The 12296-nt window shown below is 41.7% G+C and overlaps 1 protein-coding gene across 1 annotated transcript in view; it reads right to left on the minus strand.

The window, feature by feature from the left end:
- Positions 1 to 2044: 2044 nt before the first annotated feature.
- Positions 2045 to 12296, minus strand: part of HABP4 (hyaluronan binding protein 4) — a 36113-nt gene continuing 25861 nt past the window's right edge. The window contains exons 6-8 of the mRNA XM_072959146.1: positions 6534 to 6705; positions 3548 to 3733; positions 2045 to 2215 (exon numbers count right to left, since the gene is read on the minus strand). Coding sequence (XP_072815247.1) covers positions 2159 to 2215; positions 3548 to 3733; positions 6534 to 6705 — 415 coding nt within the window. The 3' untranslated portion in view covers positions 2045 to 2158. The remainder of the gene's footprint in view (positions 2216 to 3547; positions 3734 to 6533; positions 6706 to 12296) is intronic.

Here is a 12296-nt window from a genome sequence, read left to right on the forward strand (position 1 = left end):
GCCACAAGTTTCCTCTTGGTGGGTACATTTGCTTGCTGTTAAGTTACCAGCCAGGAACGTGTCCTGCCTCCTGACAATGCATCTATACCCAAGTACGTCAAAGGGGTCCGGCAGGGGAACGCTGACCTGGAAGGGCTTGCCTCAAGTACAGGCCCAAATACACAATGCCCTCGCCTCCTCTGCTGACTTCCCCTGCGGCACATTGTGGATGTACCCTGCCCCTTGCTTCTGCTCCGTCTTCTCTGGGGCCAGACTGGGGACAACCACATGACAAAAGCCTGACACCTATCTGCCCCACCAAACTGGCAAGAGGTAGCCCCGGTGAGCAAATGAAGACCCCTACAGGCTCAGAAACTGTCCCCTGTCCCCCGGAACTGCTTCTGACAGGCCCTGGGACTGCTCTGTGGCACAGGATTCCCGTGCGTCTGGGGAAGGATCCAGAGTTTGCAAACGCATTAAATCCAGTGCTATGGGCTTTTTAAGTGTTACTCACAAAACTAAAGGGAATTTTCTTGAAAGGGATCTCTGCTTTGCCCACCTTCAAAGCCAGGGCAAGGCGAAATGACGGTGTGACAGCTCAGAGCCTGCTGAGTGGTGACACAGCCTCACGTTGAACCAGCTGATCATCATGGCTGAACGTGACAGTCACTCTCACAAGATCTCAGATCAGATCAGGGCACTCACGGTCGCTGTTTTTTTCCAGGGAGCGGGAATAAAATGATTACCTTAGTACTCAGATAATAACAAGGAATCGAAGTAGGCTGGCACCCACAGGGAAGGTCATTAACTGGCTTAACACAGCTAAGGGTTCAGCTCTGATTATTCGACGAAATAAGAAATGACTCTTTTCACTGTGGCCTTTCCTGGATGTCACCAAAAGGATTCAGCCTTCTCCACACAAAGTCAGGAGGGAAATACCAACCTTTATTTACACTTGGGTTCAAGTTCAGAGCCATCTCAGACATAGCAAAGCGAAAAAGAAAGGAAAAAAAGCACAGATCCCAAGGTTCAAATTCCAACACAAGCATACCGACTGTGGGCCGCCCGGCAGCTGCTACCCGCGGTTTCTCCTGTGAAGCGGCGCGACCTCGCAGGCGGCTGGGCTGGGGGGACACGGACTTGCAGGTCTCGGCCCTGCTGGGCGGGCTGGGACCCAGACCTTCTTCACCAAAGGCGAGAAACAGCAACTCGCACTGGGGCAAGGACCAAGTGAGAAACGCTGCGCGTGGGAGTTCAATAAATACTATTTACAAGCCTTGCCCAGGACAGGGACAGAGGGCCTCTGCCCACAGGTGCTGAATTCTGACACCAGCTTCGGGGGAAAAAAAAGATCTCGTGTTAAGTGGCAGCACACTTTTGCCTGGACCCCTTTTCACTTGATTGGTGGGTTAAATAACATGATTTTTAAACCCATATATTTCATACTCACCCTAAAAACCACCCAAACACTACATATGCACATTTACACTAAGCGTGTGTACGTGTGTGTGTACACACGGGAACCACGAGGTAGTTTAAATCACCGTGAAAAAAAAATCAATATTCCTCTAATTCTCTGCCACAGAGTGGCAGCCAGGGACGCTTTAAAATTATTGGTTAAATGAAAACCAGAACTCAAAAGATTCCAGGAGAGTGGAACATTTACACGTAAACAGTATTTTGTATTTTAATTTCTTGGTCTCTGAGAACTAGGCTGTGACTGCTTTAAGTTAATGGTCCAAGTTATATGTTACTTCCTCTAACACTGAAGGACACAGCCTTCCGAGATCCATACAGCTTATTAAATATTCTCAATAAGTTCTATTTTACACCTTGCTTTAATCTCCATGCTTCTGTGGAGGATTCACTACAATCTCTATGTACAGATTTTTAAGCATTATCTCTGAACTTCATTTGGAATTCCTTGAATAAAAAAATAATCAACATCCTCCACCTTCTTGGGAAGGTGCCAGACTAACCCCTGACCGGGACTCCCTAGTGTCTGGAGGAAAACGTCCCTATTTCCACACTCCCCAGGCCCAGAAAGTGCAATGAATTCGAACCACACGGGATAAAGCAACATCTATTGTTCTTAGAGTCTGACTCTCTTCCCCACAGCAGGGAAAGTCTCTTGATAGGTAAGCCAGCGCTGTTTCTCGTTGCCAGGGAGATAAGGCTCTCAAGCCAGAGCAGGAAAGTCGTCGGGGTCATCCGGGTTCGGAGCAACGTCTTGTGTCTAAAAGAGAAAAGACAAGTTTTGAAAGCAGCTGTCATTTCACCCCTTCCAGGCGGGCACAGCACGCCGTTGAGATGTGGCACCCGCTGTCACGCAGGGGAGAGATGGGGCCCCAGTGGGAAGGGAAGAGGGGCAGGGTCACCAGGAGGGAGGCCCTGTCTCTGAGCTGCACCAAGTATGCACAGACCGTAGGGAGGGGACCCAGAACGGCACCTCTCCTGACTCGCCCCCTGTCCCCTCTGTGACACTCTCTGCCAGCACATTCCTCCTTCCCTGCCACAAATCCTTTGGGATCACCCCCTTCTGCATCCGGCACTTCCTTCATCCAATACATCCTATTTCCGGAAGAGATCCTTTCTCCGACCTGGCCTCAGATGGACCCCGAAACAACACTCTGGTGGTTTTGTTTTTGCTTTTAAATAGAATAAACTGTAGGCACAAGGGGCAGCGCAGTGGCCCACGCTGGCCATAGGGTCTTGTGTCCGACCACCACCAAACCGGTTGTTGGTGTGTTTGTTCACAGAACATGGATGAAGCAATGCTGTGGTTTACACGGGGCTAGGCACTGGGGAAACAAATGGTGAGCCAAAGCACACGTGGTTTCTGTCGTCCACTGGAGACAGCAGAGACTGACCGACGACCAGAGCAGCGAGAATATAATCACAAACGGAGATGGTGCTTCAAAGAAAAGGGAGACTCTGACCTGGTCTGGAAGCCTTCTCTGAGGAAGGGAGGTTGGAAGATCTATTCTAGACAAGCAGGCAAAGGGGTGGGAGAAGGGCCAGCAGGTGCAAAGGCCCTGTGGGTAAGGAGCATGCTTGTCTGTTCCAGAAGTAGAGCAGTGTTGGCCGAAGCGTGGGGAAGGATGGTTTAAGGTGAGAAGGTGAAACTGAGGCGGTCACAAGGAGGCCTTGAAGCCGCAGGAAGGGCTCTGTCTAGGCTGAAAGCATCATTAAGGGCACCGATGACCAGACCACAGAAAGCAAGTGTCGGTTGATCTGATTCAGCCCCAAGCCTGGGCATCTTGTCTGATGCAGATGAGTGGGTTTTCTCCAGTTCTAAGCCGGTGTTCATGGCAGACAGCGGACTTCCCTGGAGACCCCGGGGACCAGCGCTACAGAACGGTCTGTATCCCACTGACGTCCGAGCTGCTGACATCACCCTTCCAGAGACGCCAACATCCGACCCACACCGGACAGAGGAGAAAGGACCTTCTCTCTCCAGATCAGGGAGAATCTGATGCTGCTCCAAAACCAGAGTGGGCAGGCCCAGGGCGTCTCTGTCCCCTCCCTTCAGAAAAAGCCATCCAGCATTCAGAACATAAACACTTACCACCACTTCTGCTCTGGGTCCATAGTTTTCCGCCCTTCTGACCCTGCCCCGGCCTCCCCGGGTGCCACCTCTGGCTCCACGCCCGGGACGAGGGAGGTTACCGAAGTTAATCTCCAGCTGGGACGTGATGTCATTGGCCGCTTTCCGGAACACGTGGGCATCGTCTTCATAGTCATCCTTCACCATCTGGAACACAGTTACGGCGTCAAACACGGAACACGCGCGGGGCCCCCCCGGCTCCCCGGACCCTGGGGGCGGGCGGGGAGGGGACGTGCAGGTGGGTCCTGCACACTCTGCGGCCCCACACGTTCTCGCACTCACAGCCTAATTCAAACATCTCTGAACTTACTTCAAGTGACACCAAATTTCTATCAGCGTAGCAGCTTAAGTAAGACGTAAGACTGGACGTGACTAGCAGCAACCACGATGCACGTTTTATATCGAAGTGAGCTTTGCTGAGATTAAGCAGTTGTGGTTTCTAACTTTTGTTTTATTTCTTCGCAGATGCTACTTTGATAAATAAGGAAAATCACCTTCCGAGAACAGAACTGGATGGAGAAATTCCTTTCAACGTGGGTGCTGACTGTGCAAATACCGAGTGTTAAAAACTGGATGATTTACAATAAACAATTCTGATTCAAAATGTATGGAAAGGGTAAAATAACAGAGTACGATTATGTGAGGATTACTAACCACCAATGATGCATAGAGAACGTGAACTCAAACTGCTTTTTAAAGAGCTGCTTTAGTTAAAATTCTTTGAGAAAGTACATTTTATTGTAAGAGGTCAAATACGTTCTGCCTCTTGTTGAAAGAAAACTGTATGAAATAGATCTCCAAATCTGACTTGGCCTCAATTCTCAATAATGGCTAAAATAAAAAAAAAAACTCTTGCTTTTAAGTAAAATATAAATCTACAGAAAATATGCCAAGGATCCTGGATAAGAATCCCCACGGTGCCGTAAGGTTAAACGCCCCTACGGCTTGTCCAGGAGATGGGATCAAGTCGTCCCGAGCACATCAGCCCCTTCGGCCACGTGCTCAGTGCAGGTTTCACGTTTAACATGTGTCTCCTTCAGAGTTTCAGATCAAAGTAAAGGTCTTGGGGAGATGGGCTCTGGGAGTTGAGAAGGTGAAGTTTGAAAGAACAATTCAGGCGCACGGGCACTCTGGGAACAAGATAAACACACACACGCACACGCACACACATACTAAGAGGTAAACTAATGAACTACTGCCTGGTTGAGAAAACAAGTCAGTGCGCCCCAGCAGGGAGGGGGCAGCCTTTCCGGGATCAAGGGACACCTCGCAGGGGCAGCGGAGGGGGTCAGGCCAGAGTGCTGTAAGGCCCAGTTCTATCCACGGGCTACTGTTAGATCTGAGCTTTGAGAACAGCAGAGCTCCATGCAGACAAGAGGCATCATTCTAGTGTTTTTTGTCTCGCAGGGCCCCCGGAACAAAGTAAACTAGTGACCCCAGGATTTGGCCTCTGTTGCTTTAAGAACAGCTCCTGGCTAAGATCTTCAGTGCCACAAGATTAATGAGTACCAAAGATGTGCGCTTTGCTGAGACCAAGCTCGATGACTCAGCTAACCCAGCTGCTTCAAAGATTCCAGGAGACCTCTCTCTGGAGCCAGGGAGGATGAATCTGGTGTGGATTAAGGAAGAGCAGCTTCTATTTTTACTTAACGTGTCAGCTGCGCGTTTCACATCCTGACGGCACATTTGTTTTAGGCAAAGCTTTATTTACAACGGCCCTGAACAGAAAAGAGGAATGTGGATAGGAAAAGGACCCACCCAACTAGCTGGCAGACGTGTAAAAATACCTCACAGAGCTTTCCAAGAGAATAAGGCTCTGGCCTCATACGTGTGCAGCAAGTCATTTCTAGCAGAACAGCTCAAAACTTATTGAAGAGCTTGGACTGACTGAAAGAGGACATAGGAGGGGACCCTGGATCATAAATGACCTTCTAACAAAAGTATTCATTCAAAGACTGTAACTAACCAGCGCTTAAGTGGGAACACAGACCCAGCTACATAGTAGAAAACTCCTGAGTTTCAAACGGAAAATCAGTGACTGGTACCCAGCACAGAGGAAGAGCCTGCTCATCACCACCATGGATGCAGAGATTGGTATCAAGACAAAGAGCTGGATTAAATGATGCTGACTCTACATTTTAAAACTAGAAGGCTTCAGTGTGCCCTTACATTCAGTAACTTAAATAGAATGTGATTAAATGACTCTCTGACCATCTTTATCAATATATGCTGGTAGGTATTTTCAAAGCCGAAGCCTCCAATAAAAAGCTGCAACATGAACCATTTAAAGCAGGGCCTCACAAGAGAGAGGAAGGCGGGAGCGATCCGACAGGACCTCAGGTCACGGGAGTGCCTGACACACGGCTCCTCTGGTGAGTTTTGGACAAGCTTCACAGAGCACAGAACCCTGACCACTTTAAAATGATCAACCAGTTCCAATTAAATGTTCCTATTAAGAATTAGAACTGTGAAAAAAAAAGAAGAAAAAAAAAAAACCCCCAAACTTTGCTGTACAACCTGGCACTAACTACTTAAATTTTAAAAAAAGAATTAGAGCCGAAGGTAATCTGATCATGACATGCTGAGTAGTTACCCTCTGAAACGTTTTCGCTTCAGGAAACATTGTACCTCTTTTGAGACAAACTGCAATGCAGTTAAAATGTACAGTCTTTGCACAGTCTTAGGACAGCTCTGGGCTGAGCAGAAAATGCACTGTCACTGTAACTGCTTTGGATTAAGTGTCAATGGATCAACTATTCTTTCCATTTTTTTCTTAATGGACAATAAAATACATTAAAATTAGGCACACATCATCTGTGATTACTCTGGTAGAAACTAGAATGCCAGCTACCAATGTTCCATTTTTAAAAGAGAAGGGGAAAAGCCCATTTCATTTCCAATAAGCTAACAGTGAAGATTACCTCTAAACACAAAACATTATGCTTACATCATCTCTGTATTTGGACTTGTGTATCACCACCGCTTTGGAAGGGACAGTGGACTCAGGTTTCCGGATGTTAAATTCAGGCTTTGGTCTGGTCTGTTCTTGAAGATTTTTCCACTCATCTAGGGTCATCTCTTGAACTTGAGTTTCTTCTTCTACCTCCAACTCAGGAACTCTGCGTTAAAGAAGTATAATCATAAAGAAGGATTTCTCACGGGTCTGCAATGTACTTTCTCAAAGAAAAAGTTATAACCATTAGTTCAACACACTTTCATGGTACTGCATCTCAAATCTAAATAAGGTAAGAAACTCTTTAAACTATGGTTCCTAAGCTTCCTTATTTGATTTTCATCATTTTATGCGGTCATTGCCAACTGAAGATACTTCCTGTCTGTGTTCAAAGCAGTCTTTGAAAAATGGGAAGATCAATATTCCAATAATATCAACATTACACTTCACCAGCGGGCACACCCTTCCTATCTGGCATTACACACAAAACGAGGTAATTGTAGGACAAAATCAGAGAAGTTATTGAGACGAAACACATATAGGAAACTGTGAAGAAAGGTTATAAACAACAGGTCACAAACACATACTTTTATAAATATCCTCTTTAAATTCATGAGTTCTTAAAACAGAAGACAGACATGTAGATCAATCAATAGAATTCAGGGTCTGGAAATAAGCCCGCACATTTATGATCAATTTTGTTTTTCAACAAGATCATTCTTTTGCACGTGGATATCTAGTTTTCCCAGCACCATTTGTTGAAGACTGTTCTTGTTCGTTCTCCTTTGAATTAAATTGGACCTCCACCGTCCATGGCCATACCACCTTGAATGTGCCCGATCTCGTCTCAATTGAACCTCTACCTCACACCATAAATGTAAGAGCTGAAAGTATAAAACTCTAAGAAGAAAACGTAAGCATACACCTTTAATGACCTTGAATTAGGTAATGGTTTCTTACGTATGACACTAAAAACACAAGCAACAAAAGAGAAAGTAAGTAAACCGGACATCACAAAAATTGAAAACTTTCACAATAGCAAAAGAACATGAAAATGCACCTCAGAGAACGGGAGAAAATAGTGGCAAATCATATATCTGATAAGGGACTTAGATCTAGAACTCTTAATTATAACTCAGTGAAAAGAGATGACCCAACTGAAAATACACACTTGTCAAAACAATGAACATACACCTATTTTTTACACATTTCACAATAAATATATTTTACATCAGTTTAGGAGGTGGGTGTAGGTGTTTGTTGTAAACTTCTTTACACTTTGCTGTGTTTGAAATTTTTCATAATAAAATGTTGGAAAAATGCTAATATTAAAATACATCCCAAACACATATAGGCGAAAATCTAGAAAGACATTAAGATTTATAACATCAAAATACTGGAAACAACTCCAACTCATCAGGAGAGGAATTTGGTGGAAAAATTATGGATATTAAACATGAATATTAAGCAGCTAAAAGAATGAGAAAAAATATATATATAGCTATGGAGCACCTCCTACATATACTGATGAAAAAGCAAGGTAGAATGTATGTTACCATTCACCTAAGAAATAAGGAGATACACAAATACATACACATATAGGGTTTTTTTGTTTTCAATTGTAATATAAACTAGGGAAAGAGCAGGGATAGAAGCTAATCGGAAAATATCATGCTTTAATGGACTGCACTTTAGAAACATGTAAACATTCTACATAATTATAAAAGATTGAAAATAAAATTCAATCTCTAAAATGTGGAAGCAAAATTAATCAAATTACCCTAATTGTTCATCACGTTGGTGATAAAAGCATCAGAAGAAATTGAAGTGCCTTTGAAATACAAATGTGATTATTCATCTCTCTATAACTTTTTAATAATCATATTATTGAGGTAGCATTGCTAATGTTATTTGTGACTGTTGCATGTGTAGCAAATGAGCAACAGTATGATGTTACTGACAAGTGGGATTTTCAGCATGGAAGAAAAAGAGAAACAAATGTAAGAAAATTTAGCTAAAAATTTTGTATTCCTACACTTCAAATGGAAATAGTGACTGACTTCATAATATATTTTATCTTAAAAATATGTGTGTGTGTCTCTACTTCTCAGCCCTGTCCACTTAAATGTCTTAGAAACAGTCAAGAATCTAGTAGCCATGAGTACCCCTAGTGCCCAGAGTGTGGTCTCTAAGTACCATATTGTAGGAAAGGATTCTGGCTCGTTGGAAAAATGGCTCAGTATGAAGTATGAGGTATGAAGTACAGATGATGAGTCTACAATGCGTCTTACCAGAAATCACAGAAGCTATCAAAGACCACTGAATTTGTGTCAAAAGGATCAAGAATCAACTTGAAGAGGTTCCCTCCAGTTAAAAAATGGTCAGTTTAAGTACCCATAAAAACTCAGCAGACTGAAAAACATCAGATGTGTTTAAATATGTTTATGATGACACTTAAAAAAAGTCATTGGCACCTTTGAAGGACATGAGAGAACCATTAATTCATTATTCTGAGCAATGAGTAAATTAGAAGTAAAATGTACCTTTTATTTATCCTTCATTTCCTAAACAAAGTTACACCTCAGTGGAATCACCTAGTTCTAGGTAAGTTTTCTCTACAGACCATCCCAGCTACTAAAGAACGGATGACAGAATTAGACTATCACTAATTTGCAGCCCTAATGAATTCATGGATAAAGACAGTGATAATCAGTGGCCTTCCATAACCCATGAAACAATCTTGCCAAAAAGTTGAGTCTGAATTTGATCCAACTTCTGTCTCACTATTAATTTTCAGGAAATAGGAAAAATACAGGGAAAGGGGAACCTGTCTGACTACTCTACAGGCAATCTGGAACTGACTCGTACCAAGCCATAACAGCCAATTTTCAGGAATTCTGCCAGCTGGCTGGTGAAGGCAGTTGTTAAAAAAACAACAAAACTATATAAATATATAATTAACAATGTGAAAACACAGGTAATAAATCTTCACAGCTCATTATTCCTTATAAGTTCACTACATTTTACCTTCACTTCTGTACTTGAAGTTATTCATCCCTATTGTATGTATATAGTGGAAATACTGCACAACAGTGTACTCCTGCACATTTCTTCGCAACTCTGTTCAGTAAGGTCACATTGGTAGTTTTAAATTAGCCGTGGTGGGAATATTGACACCACAGAAACCAGCAAGTACAGCAGACCCAGGCTATTTCATCCCAGAGAACCAGATGTTAAATATTTACCAGAATGCCAATGACCACAGGGATGCAAGCAATAGAATTCTGACTCTGGGAGACTCTTTGGACAAATGACCTAGCTTTTTCAACAAATAAATTGCAAGGGAAAGAAAAGAGAAAAGATTTAAAGATTACTTAAAGGTAATCAAGATAGTTTGATATGATACTACTCAGCCATAAAAACCGACAACATCACGCCATTTGCAGCAACATGGATGCTCCTAGAGAATGTCATTCTAAGTGAAGTAAGCCAGAAAGAGAAAGAAAAATACCATATGAGATCGCTCATATGTGGAATCTAAAAAACAAACAAACAAACAAAAACAAAGCGTAAATACAGGACAGAAATAGACTCATGGACAGAGAATACAGACTTGTGGTTACCAGGGGGGTAGAGGGTGGGAAGGGATAGACTGGGATTTCAAAATTGTAGAATAGATAAACAAGATTACACTGTATAGCACAGGGAAATATACACAAAATGTTATGATAAATCACAGAGAAAAAAATGTGAAAAAAAAATAATAATTTGAATACAGCTAAGTTAATAAAATAATAAATTTTATTTTTAAAAAGTGAAAAAAAACCAAATAAATTGCAAGGGAAAGAAAAAAGATTTAAAGATTACTTAAAGGTAATCAAGATAGTTTGATATGATACTACTCAGCCATAAAAACCGACAACATAACACCATTTGTAGTAACATGGATGCTCCTGGAGAATGTCATTCTAAGTGAAGTAAGCCAGAAAGAGAAAGAAAAATACCATATGAGATTGCTCATATGTGGAATCTAAACAAACAAACAAACATAAATACAAAACAGAAACAGACTCATAGACATAGAATACAAACTTGTGGTTGCCAAGGGGGTGGCAATGGAAGGGACAGACTGGGATTTCAAAATGTAGAATAGATGAACAAGATCATACTGTATAGCACAGGGAAATATATACAAGATCTTGTGGTAGCTCACAGCAAAAAAAAAATGTGACAATGAATATATGTATGTTCATGTATAACTGAAAAATTGTGCTCTACACTGGAATTTGACACCAAATTGTAAAATGACTATAACTCAATAAAAAAAAGTTAAAAAAAAGTTTGATATAGGTGTAATACAGGTAGACCAATGGAACAAAATATAGAGAAATAGGCCCACACATACCCACACATACATGGGCAACTGATTTTCAATATGGTGTTCAGTATGCTGGAGTAACTAGATATGCATATGCAAAAAAAAGGAGAGAACTTCTATCCATACCTCACACTATCTACAAAAATCAAACCAAAATGGATCAAATAAATATATGTTCATTTTTAAAAATGGATTATACACAGAAGAATGAATAAGTGATTTAGAAGACAGGATAACAGAAATCATACAATCAAAACAGCAGACAGAAAAGCAAGTAAAAATCAATGAAAACAATATAAGGGAGTTATGGGATAATACAAAGCATGCCAATCTATGCATAACACGGGGTCCCAGAGGGAAAAGAAAGAGAAAGGGGGATTGAAAATGTATCTGAAGAAATCATGACTGAAAACTTCCCAAACCTAAAGAAGGAAACAGAAATCCAGGCACAGGAAGCACAGAGGGTCCCAAACGGGAAGAACCCAAACAGACCTACACCAAAACATATAATGAAGATGGCCAAAGTAAAAGATAAAGAAATGATTCTAAAGGCAGCAAGAGAAAAACAAAGAGTTAGTTACAAGGGAAACCCCATAAGCTGATTTCTCAACACAAACATTTCTGGCCAGAAGGGAGTGGCAAGATATATTCAAAGTCCTGAATGAGAAGAAGCTGCAACCTAGGATATTCTATCCAGCAACTATCCTTTAGAATAGAAGGAGAGAGAAAGAATTTCATAGACAAGCAAAAACTAACAGAATTCAGCAATACTAAACCTATTACAAAAGAAGTATTGAAAGGCCTACTCTAGAAAGAAACTGGAAGCTATAGAAATGAGAAAACCACAATTGGAAATGTGATAACTACAATGAGTTGTAAGAGAATAAACATGAAGATGTAAAAGAGGACATCAAAATCACAAAAGGTAGGAGAGGGGAGCAAGAAAATGCAAAATTTTTTCTTTCTTCTTAGGATGTGTTTGAGCCTATATGACTACCAGTCTAAAGCAAATAGATATGATAATGGGTTAACATACTTGGAAAAGAGGGTAACCACAAATCAAAAGCACACAACGGAGTCACAAAAACCAAAAAGAAACCAAGCTAAAACAAAAGAAAATTATCAAACCACAAAAACAAGAACAAAAAGAAAAGAACAAAGAAGGAATACCAAATCAACTGGAAAACAAAGTTCAAAATGGCAATAAACACACCATCTATCAATAATTACTGTAAATGTCAATAGACTATAAATACTCCAATCAAAAGACATAGAATGGCACACTGGATAATAAAAGAAGAACCTACAATATGCTGCCTACAAGAGACAAGGACACACATAGATTGAAAGTGACAGGTTGGAAAAAGATACTTCATGCA

Source organism: Vicugna pacos, chromosome 4 (genome assembly GCF_048564905.1).
Source record: "Vicugna pacos chromosome 4, VicPac4, whole genome shotgun sequence".
In the NCBI taxonomy this organism is placed as follows: domain Eukaryota; kingdom Metazoa; phylum Chordata; class Mammalia; order Artiodactyla; family Camelidae; genus Vicugna; species Vicugna pacos.